The sequence below is a fragment of the Xiphophorus hellerii genome, chromosome 5, assembly GCF_003331165.1.
Source record: "Xiphophorus hellerii strain 12219 chromosome 5, Xiphophorus_hellerii-4.1, whole genome shotgun sequence".
Classification (NCBI taxonomy): Eukaryota; Metazoa; Chordata; class Actinopteri; order Cyprinodontiformes; family Poeciliidae; genus Xiphophorus; species Xiphophorus hellerii.
This window is the reverse complement of record NC_045676.1, coordinates 7761187-7774296: the sequence shown is the minus strand read 5'-3', so window position 1 is coordinate 7774296 and position 13110 is coordinate 7761187. Positions and strand designations below refer to the sequence as shown.

General features: G+C 36.2%; 1 protein-coding gene across 5 annotated transcripts in view; it reads right to left on the bottom strand.

The window, feature by feature from the left end:
* Window positions 1–13110, bottom strand: part of usp34 (ubiquitin specific peptidase 34) — a 71684-nt gene that overhangs the window by 55467 nt on the left and 3107 nt on the right. For all 5 annotated transcript variants that reach the window (XM_032562152.1, XM_032562150.1, XM_032562153.1 and 2 more), the window contains exons 2-6: window positions 7508–7598; window positions 6258–6804; window positions 5281–5331; window positions 3251–3400; window positions 2985–3052 (exon numbers count right to left, since the gene is read on the bottom strand). In XM_032562152.1, the coding sequence (XP_032418043.1) occupies window positions 2985–3052; window positions 3251–3400; window positions 5281–5331; window positions 6258–6804; window positions 7508–7598 (907 nt within the window). The remainder of the gene's footprint in view (window positions 1–2984; window positions 3053–3250; window positions 3401–5280; window positions 5332–6257; window positions 6805–7507; window positions 7599–13110) is intronic.

Here is a 13110-nt window from a genome sequence, read left to right as displayed (position 1 = left end):
AGAAAGCCGTGAGCTTTCCCCATGTTGAAGTATTTTTTAAGCTGCAGATGCATCCTTTGCTACAAATGATGAATCGTTTACTAAAAGAACGCTGCGTTATTGCTTTTTAGACAATAAGATTTATATTTTCTTATGTAAAAAAGGAATTTAACCATTTGGTTTTTTTGGATCTGTTAGTGTTTTTCTAATATCGTATAAAAATAATAACTAAAATAATTGTTAGCTGCAGCCCTGACCAGAGTAAAGCTAGACTGCCCCGTCCCCACCTGTTGCTGCACAGTCCCAATCTGCTGGTTGAAAAGCTACTACACTTCTTCCTTTCTGACAAGCAAACAATGTTGCAGTTTAGAAACATCTATAGTCATGAAAAGCAAAATCACACATGGCATAAAAACTAAAAAAAGGACCATCCATCACTCCTATGTAGATAACATTTCTAATAAAAAGTTCTCTTTTAAAAATACTCTTTAATTAGCTTAGCAACTAAGCTAAGAACATGTTTGTCTATTGGACAGCCAATGCAGCCAATCTAAATAATTAACCAGCTAACATGGACTTGTTAGATTTGTGTTGCTCTATAAAGACAACATTATATATATAAAAACCAAATAAATAGTCCAACAATAATGTAAATGTAATAATTATTTTGCTTCTTAGCGACATTCTGCACCCATAAAGAATGATGATAGTGGCGTCTATGAATTAGACAACAGCAATGCTATTTCATTTATTCATCCAGTTTTTGCCGCTCCCTTTCAGTCCCAGGGTAATCACATGTTGCTGGTTTAGACGGCCATTTTGTTTCCGTTTCACTGAAAGCATCTCATCTTCATCAAACGAGGCACATAAAACATTTCCGTCTTATTATTTTCCCTGTCACATGCAGGAGAGGCACGTATATATGCGTCACATGATCAGGCCTGCCAGGAAAGAAAAAAAAAACTTGGCTGAAAGCCCAGCAACTGTTGTCATGGTGACAGAAACTCTTCCTAGCAACAAACCTATGGCTCTCTGGTATTTGAGAGAGAAAGACGGCGCAGAGGAACAGTTGTTAAAGCTCAGTGCTCATTTTATAAATCAGTTCAAATCTGTTCCAGAGAGCAAACCTGTTGATATTTAAAATCATGTGAAAGTGCAATAAGCAGGACTCCTAAATCAGGTTTGATGGAGACGCTAATCGGATCGGCCAAAATCACACAGATTCTGGCCAGAGCAGTTGTTTCGATAAAAGGTCAGCTCCTTAATTTTTGGAGAAGGCAAGCACCAGCAAAAAACAGGGTAATTCAACAGCGTTTAAAATGACTTACAACAACTATTACCTTTAAAAAAACGTGTTAACTCACATAGCATCAAATAATAAAGAAAGGAAATGCTTATTTTCAATGAAAGTAATCATTGCCCTTTATGGGAAAGCTGCATAGTCATATTTCCAGTTTTGATTTACAGGAGTCAGCAGTTCCTGAGTGTCTCGGGTTTTTAGGAAAGGGTATGAAATCTAAATGTTGCCTTTGCAGCTTAGTTCTGGTCCTGAGAGCATCAAAAAGGTCTCCAATAACCTGAGCATCAAAATGCTCAGGTTACTGTATGGTGGGTAACTGACCAGCTAATGTATTTAGACTTACAACCATTCAGTGCTCAACAGACCAGTAAGGAAATCTGTTCTTTTGCAAACAGTGAGACAATACAGTGATTTTTTCTCTCTCTGTTTTTTAGCCTGAATGAGTATCAGTTGAATGCTGGCCTATTAAGTTTACATTTCAGGCCCAAAAATAATTCTGCATTACTCACTCACTGATTTTCTGAACATACCAAAAGATATGAAGTTGTACATCATCACTATAAGTAAACCTTAACGCCAAATGTAATCTTAGCTCAATCATTTAAGTAGTAACTTTTTGTTATTTGGCTGAAACAGAGGCTGAAATCAAGTAAGATTTCAGCAATCACAGAAGATGAAGCAAAAATCTATACTCAAAATAAATGCAAACAAAAAAAGCTGCAGCCTCAACAAATGGAAGCAAAAGGGAAAATTCTGCAAATAGCAAAAACAACAGCAAGTGTGAAACGCTGCAAACTTGGTCAACAAAACAGAAATGCTCCAGACCACTAGGGGGAGTGTGGAGTTGGTAATATACCTCACATAACTGTGTTGCTGTTTTATAATTTTGTAAAAAAAAAAAGAGGAATAGCGTGCCTTTTCTTTCTTCCTCCAATTTACTTCTAGATATCCCATTAAATTATGATATCCTGTCTTTACTATGAGACTTTCTCCATATGGTCGACTCCCCCTAGTGGTCTGGAGTTTGCAGTGTTTCATAATTGCTGTTTTTACCCTGTGCAGTATTTTCCCTTTTTCTTCCATGTCCTGTGATTGGAGCATCTTAGTTTGCTTTTGTTTTGTAGATTGTATTTTTTTTTTGCATCCATGTTGTGATTTCAGCATTTTCTGTTCGCAGCATTTTTCTCTTGCATTTGTTTGTTATGCTTTGGACTTTGTATCATTCTTTTGCTGCATGTTTAGCAGTTTGCTGTAGATGTGCACCCGTCAGCCACCGTACACAGCAGCAGACAATACTACGCCAACAACCAACTGTAAGAAGCTAAAAGGTCTTGGGTACCTCCACAGATAAACTTTACTAAAATTAACAAAAAGACTTGGAGTGTGTGAGTGCATGGTTGTTTGTCCTGTCTGTCTCTGTGTTGCCCTGCGACAGACTGGCGACCTGTCCAGGGTGAACCCCGCCTCTCGCCCGGAACGTTAGCTGGAGATGGGCACCAGCACCTCTAGGGACAAGGGTGTTAGAAAATGGATGGATGGATGGACTTGAATCTTTTAAATAATTTAAGTACATCTCAGTCTGTAGGGAAAACAGGTTTTATGTTAAACCAACAAAAAGGAACTACAGCTTGTTAAAAAAAATGCAAAAACTGTCCAGTGTGCTTTTATTTTCTAATGAAAGTGAATCAGCATGTTTGTAACTTACCGTATTACATAGGTGCGGAAGGGTATGATGTGCTGCATAACTGCAGGAATGTGCAACCATATACGTATCTGTGGGAGGATTTAAAAAAAACAAAAAAACATACTAATTATTCATAATGTCACATACAGAATTAGTAATAGTATGAGAAAATGGGAGTTTGTTGGAAAAAATATGGAATAAAAGAAAAAAGGCTGCTTTTTTTATTTAGAGTGAGTATTTTCCTCACTATATGAGTAAGAGTGTAACTAACAGAACATCTGACTCACATTTGAGACAATTGTGATAAAGGCATGAGCGATGGGAAAGGGGAGGCTCTCTGGTGTGCCCAGCTCAAAGCATTCCTTCATCAGGGAGAGGCCGTGTTTCCCACAAAACAGACAGACGTAGCGAAGTAGGTGAAGCGGCACCTCCACGTCCTGAATTAAAAATCAAAGTAGAGTCATAATATGTTCATTTTGCATCCTAACATAAACAAAAATGACCAGCTAATTAAATTGGCCTTAAAAATACACATTTTGTTTACTATAAGTATGACAAAAAAGTACAGCTTTGGCTCAAACCCATTTCTGAAAACAATTCCTTTCTCCATTAAGAAAACATTTTTTTAAAAATCCAGAAATTAACCAAAAGTGAAAATAGTTATTCTAGGATTTCTGAAGCAAAGTTTTGTTAAAAAGTTATAAGCAGATAATATCTAACCCGGAGTAGAAAACTCTCCTTGAAATGCTCATTTTGTTTTAATATACATAAGCTTGACATGTAAGATGAAGCTAAATGCTAATCTAAGTGTTGAGAACAAAGTTGATTTCAACAGTCTTAAACCAACTCCAATGTCAAAAACATAATAAAAGTTTGGCTTTTTTATGAACCTTTAAAATGTTCTCATGTTTGTTTTAGATCATTATTTTCAGAAAAGCTGAGGAATATTCACACAGGAAATGGAGGTTTGAGGATCAATAGTCGTTTCGAAACAAAAAGTTTTGTTCACAGAACTACTTTCATGTCACGCTAAATGAACAGAACCACAACTAAAAGAAAAAATACACACGAGATAATTTAGTGCAGTAAAGGGTGGAAAAAAACTCCTGAATCTGATCCTGCAACATACTGACCAGATGGAAACAAAGCAGCAACAGGAGGACCATCAAGGAAGCCTTGTTACCACAGAGATTACATTACACTTACTGCGCTATGTTTTCACTGACAAAACAATGGAAGGTAAGAAATTTCTGCAAGTTAACCAAACAAAGCAAAATATTCGACGACTCAATGACCCAAAAACAACAGAAATGAGAATGAAAACTATGATGTCAGTCAGTTCTGACTATTTAAATAAAACCTTTTAGGGACATTTATATTAGAGATAGATAATGGTAGAGTGAACAATTAATTGCATAATCTTGAATTCAGATTTTACGCAATAAATTCATCCACAAAGTAGAAAAAACATCTTTAGATCATCTGAAAACACAAATATCTGTCACATGTCTCAAAACAGAAAACAGGAAGGCTCTTTTTCATAAATAGTAGAATTAATAGCTTACAGGACAAATTTAAATCTTGCTGATTCATGAAACAAAACAGAGTTAACAAACTGGAAGCCGAAACTTTAGACAATGTCCAAATATGGACATTCAGTACTTTGAGTTTCAGGTTTCTCTGGCCAAACGTCAGAAAACTAACAGTCTGTGCCTCGTAGTATAATGTCTAAATCAAACGCAGAATGAAAAATATGCATGACACAAGAGACTGCTGCTGTTGATCAAATTTGTGGAAAAATACAAAATAAAACTTGTTTGTAGATTTGAAGTAAACCTGACATCTCTTTAAAAAACTGAATGGGATGCAAACAAAACTGGTGATATTTGTTACAAATATTTACAGTAATTACACCAAGTATTAACTTGTGAGCATCATGTATTAAACTACTTAAATTATGAGCATTTTGGACCAAATGTAAATTTTATAGAAGCAGCTGCGTTTTTATTAACTGTGTGGTCCTGGAATACCAGCTGGTGTTTAGAAATTCTGGCTAAAACAGCAAAACAAATCTCCCATTTGCAGCTCAGTTTATGAACCGCACCCATAAAATTCATCCCAACAGTGAATAACAGATATAACATGCAAAAAAAATATATATATATATATAAATCACAAACAGAACAAAACACAAAGTGCCCTTATTTCAGAAGTTTCCATCAATTATGTTTTGATGAGGTTAAAGTTCTTTATGAGGAACTAACTGATAGGTGTAGTAGTATAATTTTGAGGAAGAAAAAGTAACAAAGGTTCTTACATTCATGTCGCAGAAGGAACCCAGGATGTTGCTTTCATGAGCGGATATGTCCTGGAAATAAATAAAAAATTATAATAATTTTAAAAAACACAAGAATGGCAACAGCAGGTTAATAAAACATGAGTGGCAAATACTAAAGGTAATCTAAAAAACTCTTTTACATGGCCTGGGCGATCTTGCTAAAAATTATAGCATGATATACATTTTAAATACCTCAATAACAATTTCACAGAACATTTTTTTTATTTGGTCAAACAAATGTGTAACTACAAAGCAAAGATTTTTTTAAATTTTCTTTATAAGCACTCGCCAGAAGAAAGAAACATATTTTACATATAAATGCATACAAATCACACAATACGTTTAGTGCGTCAAAGAAAATATTAAATAGATAAATATAAACTAGTTTTGGCCAACAAAAATACAACTTAAATCACAAATTAAACAAACTGCTGTGGATTAACAGAACATAATTAGTTGTTCAAGATGGGGTTTTATTTATTTAAGAACTCAAACAATATGCGCAAAACTAAGAATCTCTTCCTTTTAAATTATTTTAAAGGGATTTAGGAATGCTAAATTTTAATCTTCCTTTTAAAAATGCTCAACACCAAAATGTATGAAACATAAAAAACCTGCACAAAGTAAAAGCCTGTACTCACTTTCTAATGATCAGGAACTTTGTTTTATTTGAAGCAAAGACTGTGTGTCAGTGTTTGGTTTTTAGCTTTTCATGTTTATGTTGAGTTGAGTTTTGTTAAGGAAAACATAGTAAAATTAAGTTACATTACAAAATACTTTCAATGTTCATTTGGAGAGGCCATATTAAAAGCAAAATGCTGACTATCTCCTTTATCGTTTTCTTCCCACACGTTGAAGCTCAGTAGGACTTTTGGGTTAGTTACATGTCAACTGAAGAATATCAGGGATTTCTTATTAAATCCCAACACGCGTTGTGTTTATGGTTTTGTTCTCACCTCTATGGTGGGGTGCGTGTTGTGTTTGTAGGCCGTGTAGAGAGGGAACTGGATCTGAAAAATCTTGGCTGCACACAGCAGCAGTTTTTCTTTCTCCTCTGTGGTCCAAGAGCTGAAGGGATCCAGGTTGTCGCCGCCGCCTCCAGCAGCGTTCTCCCCATTCAGAGACTCACTGCCACCATCCAGAGGTCCCAGTGGGTTCGCTTGGGCTCCATCTGGCCAGATTTTTTCCTGCTCGTGGCTCTGAGTCTTCTTCTGGTTTGGATCGGGTATGTTGGCATCCTCTTCAGCAGAGTCCCTTTCCACATTGACGGGTTCGTCCTCCCCGGGGGAGGCCGGCTGGGGGAGCGAGCCGGGTGCAGACTCTCCTGCGGCCCAGTCGGGCCTGCCCTCTTCGGTCCCAGACCCTTTGTGCGTGAGGTTCTGGGCACTGCAAAGCTGGTTTCTCAGGCTGTTGATCTGAGTGATGACCAGGTTTATGAGGGCGTACACCAGCTGATTAAAAACCTCCAAATGCTTGTACTCTTTGAAGCAGCACAGACATTGCCTGGAAACAACACAGCAGAAAGAAAAAAAAAAAATTTTTCATTTTGACTGGTACTGGTAATCCAATTTGTCTTCACTCTTTTAGAACATTAAAATTTAGCTGTTTAATATAAAAATGTGTTTGCAAATGAAGTCAGAAAAAGTAGGAACAACATAAAAGGAAACAATCTTCCAGCTCTGGATGAAACTGGTATGTTAAATATTATTAAATCTTATTTTTGCATGATTGTGGATATGAATATCTGGTTATTTCTTATTTTGTTTTTTTTGGTTGGACCTAGAGTCTGAAATGAAGTTTTTATCTATCCATCTATCAAAGATACAAGATTGCAGTTACAGTTAGTGATGCTAACTACAGACTGGGCAATTTCATCAATCTCAGTGTACGTACACAAACTGCACACTTCTCAGATGTTTTTTAAACAGGCATATTTTTAGGAAACCCTGCATGTCTTTAAAAATTAACAGACATGCAGAGCAGTAGGAGAGGTCACTTTAATGAACAGAACAGGAAGTGCTTTTATTTTGATAAGCGGAATGTGTCTGTTACACAGGATTTGCTCCTATGAAACATTTATTCTATTTAGAGAAAACATCCTAAAAAAATTACATTCTTTTCATTTTAAAAACACTTTTTCCCCCTTTTTTTTATGTTAGCCTCCCTGCAGAACCGATCGGATTCAGTCAGCAGTAAGAAGACTGACCTCTGTGACCAGGAGCTGATGTAGCCCAGCACTCGCAATGCATGTTCCTTCTTCAGCTGGAAGCCTCCTTCACTGCCGTCTGCATCAGATACTGAGGAAAAAACACAAACCACAACTTAGAGACCAAATGAAAAAACCTTAAAAAAAAGCACTTGTTTTAGTTTTTTTTTTTTTTTACTGAAAACACCCCAAAACAAAATCAAATAAAGCTTGCTGTCCTCCCAAGTGTTGTATAAATGTAAACATTATATTCAGTTTGTTTTTACCATCTATATGCTGCAATGCCAATAAAAGAAAAACACCATAAAGAGACAGAGCAGTGTGCATGTTATGACATCTCTTTTATTAAAAAGTGAAAAGGTGGAGAATTTTTACCCTGCACTCTAACCCATTACACAGAAATACTGTTGTAAGGCTCCAAAAAGGACCATTTCAGTGAGGACAGAGATCAAAATAATAACACTGGGTTACAAAAAATATTTTTTGGAAGTTGTCTGGGTTTTTTTCCAACTGAATTAGGAATATTCTGCACAGCTAAATCCAAAGACGACAGGCATTTTTCTAAATCAGGTCAGGTTTCTATTCTAATTTGATTTAGAGAAATCTGATCTTCTGACTAAATTGATGACATTTTTGTGACATTATCAGTTCCATATGTTAGGACAAGTCATGCATTTTGATGCTCATGTTGCGTCCGTAGTTCAGGAAGTTGAAAAAAACCAATGTGATTTTTGGATTCAGCACATCAAAATTACCCTAAAACAGTTGAAAAAACCCAGACAGATTTTTTTACTGTTGACCAGTGTAACATATTTATAAAACGTTTGTTGACTTGAGTTGCTAAAAATCGACATCGGAAAGTCAAAGAGAGTATACAAGATTGAAAAGACCATAAAATTGTGATTTCTGGGCGTGCTATGGTGGCCTGGGGGATAGCGCAACCCACGTTTGGAGACCTTGAGTCCTCGACGCGGCCGTCGCGGGTTCGATTCCCGGACCCAGCGACATTTGCCGCTTGTCTTCCCCCCTCTCATTCCCCCTTTTCTGTCAGCCTACTTTCATATAAGGGACACTAGAGCCCACAAAAGACCCCCTGGAGGGGAGGAAAAATAAAAAAAAATTATGATTTCTGCATCATTACTCATTATAATTATTATTATAACCCAACTCTAATTTAAACTTTTATACAACTTATTCCCTGACCCGTCTGCTGTGTCTCTTGGCCCTCGAGACGCTTTTTGCTCACTAATGTTCTCTAAACATCTGAGTCCTTCACAGAACAGATAAAATCTCTTACTAATGTCACTTCTAGGCATCTGTTTCTTCTGCCAGATGTGGAGATTTTTAGGTAACGTTAAACATTCTTTCCTTACAGCCCAGAAATCTTGGACCTGCATTTATTGCAAGTCTCTTTAGAGTAGTGAGCCGTAAATTTGGTTAAACTTAACAAAATTAAACAGGCAGAGGAGAATAACTTCACTCAGCTGCAAACTAATTTTTAGCTGTTATTATTGGGCCAGTCAAAATAACTAACTTAACTGGATGATAAATTGTCCCAGAAGTTATTGCAATAAATGATAACTAATGGTAGTGGCATAATTATGCAAGAACACATTCTCAAAGATTACCGTAATAAACATTAGACTGCAACTAGAAGACATCTTTAAATATCTAAATTAAATTAACAAAAATAACAAATAAAATGAATTATGAAGTCTCTCTAAACAAAACTGTCCTTCAGAAAAATAGATTAGTTGAGACCAAAACACCAGATTTAACACTTTTATCGCCCAGTTTTTGGTAGAAAGAGAAAAACAATAAATCACACATACATAAACTTTTGAGCTCATTTTAATTCATCATGCAATTAATTGATTTATTGGTTATTGCGACAGGCCTATTTGTAATAAATCCATAGATGAAGACGTAAACTTTTTGTTCATCTTTGTACGTTCTTGTTCGTCAATAAAAAAAATAATAAATCACGTTCTAGTCATACCAATGGCTTTTAATGGCACCAGAGTGGCTTGCTTCTCAAATTACAGTCATTGTTCTGGCCTCCACGCAGCTCCACAAAGCTCCCACCCAGCCTGACGGAGTCAAGTGACCTCCCTGAATCATCGTCCTCAATTTGCCACCAAAGACTCCCAATGTGAAACAGAACCAGCAGGGTTCGGCCCGGCACTCTGGTCCCACAGGCGGGATCGTTTCCAGCTCTAAGTGAGAACAGAAGCTCGTCGTACGAACCGCAACACATGCTGCTCAAGAATTTCAAGCCCTCCATTAGGAGTTCCTGGACCGGGCTAACAGGTGTTGCACGGAGTGGAGGGATACACAGAGAAATTACAGATCTCAATAAAGGCATCTTAAATATTCACATTCTGAGATGTTTAAGTATTAGTGAAACCATAGTAGATGCTATTCAGCTGGAATGTATTTAGTCTAGGACAATTAATTCTTCTCATATTTCACTTAAGCTTTTTTTAAAGTAACATTAGACAAGGTTTCCCCCAGAAAACTAGCTAAGCCTGGTGGTTGGGTGGCAGGGTAGTCATTCATCCACCCGCCAGTCGTGTTTTTGAGTTAAAAAATGTTTAAAGTTGACAGGAAATTTGATCACAAGATAATTATGTGTTATTGAAAGATTGGAAGATTAATACCTGAACACCAACTATAAAGTCTTAAAAAATGCAAACATTTTAAAAAGACTAAAATAAACAAGCAATGCTTAGCCTGGTGGGAGCACAAGTAAAGCCTGGTGGCCCGTCAGGCTTATAATACACTGGAGGAAAATTTGTCAGAAATACATTAAAAGATGCAAATAAGCAGAATCCTTTTCAAATTACACATTTTATTGCCTGAAATGAAATAAAACAGCATTCTTTTAGTGTACACTCGATCATTTGTACCAAAGATGCATCTGTAGCCTAAAAAAAATACTTCTGACGTAAACATTTGAAAAGTTCAGCCCTTTCTGGTTGACTTATCAATACAGTGTAGGGCTGATCTGTTATTATTTATTGGATTACCAATTAATAATTGGAAAATAAAAGTTGATTAATACAAGATTTATGTAATTTTATAAAAACAATTTAAACCATGTGAAGCTATTTGCGAATGTTGCTTGTGCGTCAGATTTAAAGACATACTAAAAACACCCGTAAAATGTAATGTACAAAGAAAAAAAAATGTAAATTTTTTTTACATATTCAAATTTTTAACTATTTAATTAATTCATCAAAATAAATGCATCAGAGTCTTGGCCCTAGACAAAATGTTGGAAAGTTCATTGAGCATGAACAGTTTTCCAAGACTTGCTTCCCTGAAGTAATTATATGTTTTTGTCCAGATGCTCTGAAACATTGGACATGAAAAACCAACACTGCAATAAAAAATGCAACTAGAAAGTACTGGAACTAGTCTAAGAACTCGTTTCAGGTAGAAAAGAAACATCCAAAGAGTTTGCACTGATAAAAATTGGCTCTATTTGCCAGTGAAGAATGTACTGACGTCATCTTCAAACTGCACATTGAAAATGGGAATAAAGAGATTAAGACAGAAAAAGCCTCAACTCTCTGTAAGGATGCCTTTAAGCACTGATTTGTGAAAGGATTTGGGAGCAAATTAAACCTAATTTTAGTGACACTTCCTGAGTTGGAATAAATTTTGAGGAGAACAATGAAAAATGTTTTTCATCTATTCTATCAATGCAAATAACTGACAGAGCTTTTTATTGGTCACAATTAGAGATGCACCGATCCACTTTTTCACTTCTGATACAGATATGTGAAATTTAGTATCAGCCGATACAATCCGATACAGAAAAACAGAGCTGAATTGACTTAACAGGTTACTTCTTCATTTTTTTTTTACCTAAATACACCAATAGCTTCACAAGTTTGGTCAAACATTTAAAAACAACTTTAATTTGTTCAGTCAGTGCAACTGGGAGTAAAACAGCCGATGTAAAATAAATGATAAAAAAACTGGCAAAAACAATCGGTTGACAATGTTGATCAAACGTGTATAAATAAACTGCAACAAATCTTAAATAGTTCAGAGAGTGCAATTGGGAATTATAAATATAATGTAAAATAATAAAGCATCACACCAGTCAGAGCTCAAAGCATAGACTTATACTGAATAGATATGCCCTTATGGATCAGGCACATTGTCTCGGATAGCCGATCTAGATATTTTCCAACATTGCTGCCAATACAGAGATTAATATCAGATTGGTTCATCTCCAATCAAGATGAGAACCTAAAATCACCTGACTAACGACACATATTTATGCATTATGTTAAAGTGTTGTATATTTGTCATGTATACTACATCTGTATTGTGATTCCTGAACATGAGAGCAAATAAAGCGCATTCAACTTCTGTTCCAGCTTCTTGAACCACAAAGAGTCCTGAATAAGTCAGAACAAACTCAAAAAATTAAAAGTATTTAGAAATACAACAGCTGCACTGCTTACACGCCCTTTCTAATCCATTTATTTCACAAAATCAGCTAAACTGATTAAAGAGAAGTGATTTGTAAATCAGAAGCTGCTCATTTTTTAGCAGAAATCTATTTTAGTTTTTTGCTCTGATCTATTAGGCTCAAACACACAAAGCCTGATTGGCTCACATGAGGCACCGAGTGAGAAAAGTTTCACTTTTATTTCACGTCAAAGCTGGATTTACATCTCCAAAGCTTTGTGTTAGCATTGTTTACAGACTGTGAGAGTAAATCCATCAGAATATCTCTCATTTAAACACACAGATGTATGAAAGCTGGTTCTAAAAAAACGGATATTGATCACAATATTTATGCAGGTTACTTAGATTGGAGGTTGTAAAGTTGGGAAGCGACAGTCACATGCAACTCTGCATTCAACAATCCTGCATGTTGTTAAACTGGATTCTCCTGTTCCATTTCTCACAAACACATGCTGCTGCTGCAGATCTAAGGTCATAGGTCACCTTCAGACACAGCATATGGAGCTGCCAGTCTTGTTGACGGAGCGGTCACAGCTGACGGCACCCCACTGTGAAACACCCTCCGTTCTGTATGTCCAGTTATTATACGCTGTATCTCCGTGTGATGTAGTAAAACCTGCTGTTTAGTAAGCCAAAACATTCAGAGGAGATTTACATTTACAGACTAACAGGGTGGCAAAAAGTCAATCAGAATCTTTTGTTCCATCCTGACTAATAATACAGAATGATTTAGGGCTGCAACTACAATTAACTATCTTAGAAATTAATTATTCTATGTATTCAATGACTTGATGTATGAATGTAAGATGTGGATTTTCTGTTTGGCTTGTTTTGGTTGAATATTAGATGAAATGAATACAAATTAAAGACAGCTGACTGTGTAATTTTGGGTAAGATAGAAAGAAGTTTTTTGACTCCATCAGTTAAAAAAATGTGAAACGTGCGACCCATAAACAGAGGCTTTAACTAGTCCTTGACTCAGCAGTCGCGGGTTTGAGTCCCGGCCCAATGACCTTTGGCGGATGTCTTCCCTTTCTCTCTCTTAACCTGATTTCCTGTCTGACTGTCAAATAAAGGCAACTAGAACCAACAAAACCTTTAAAAACTAAAAAAAA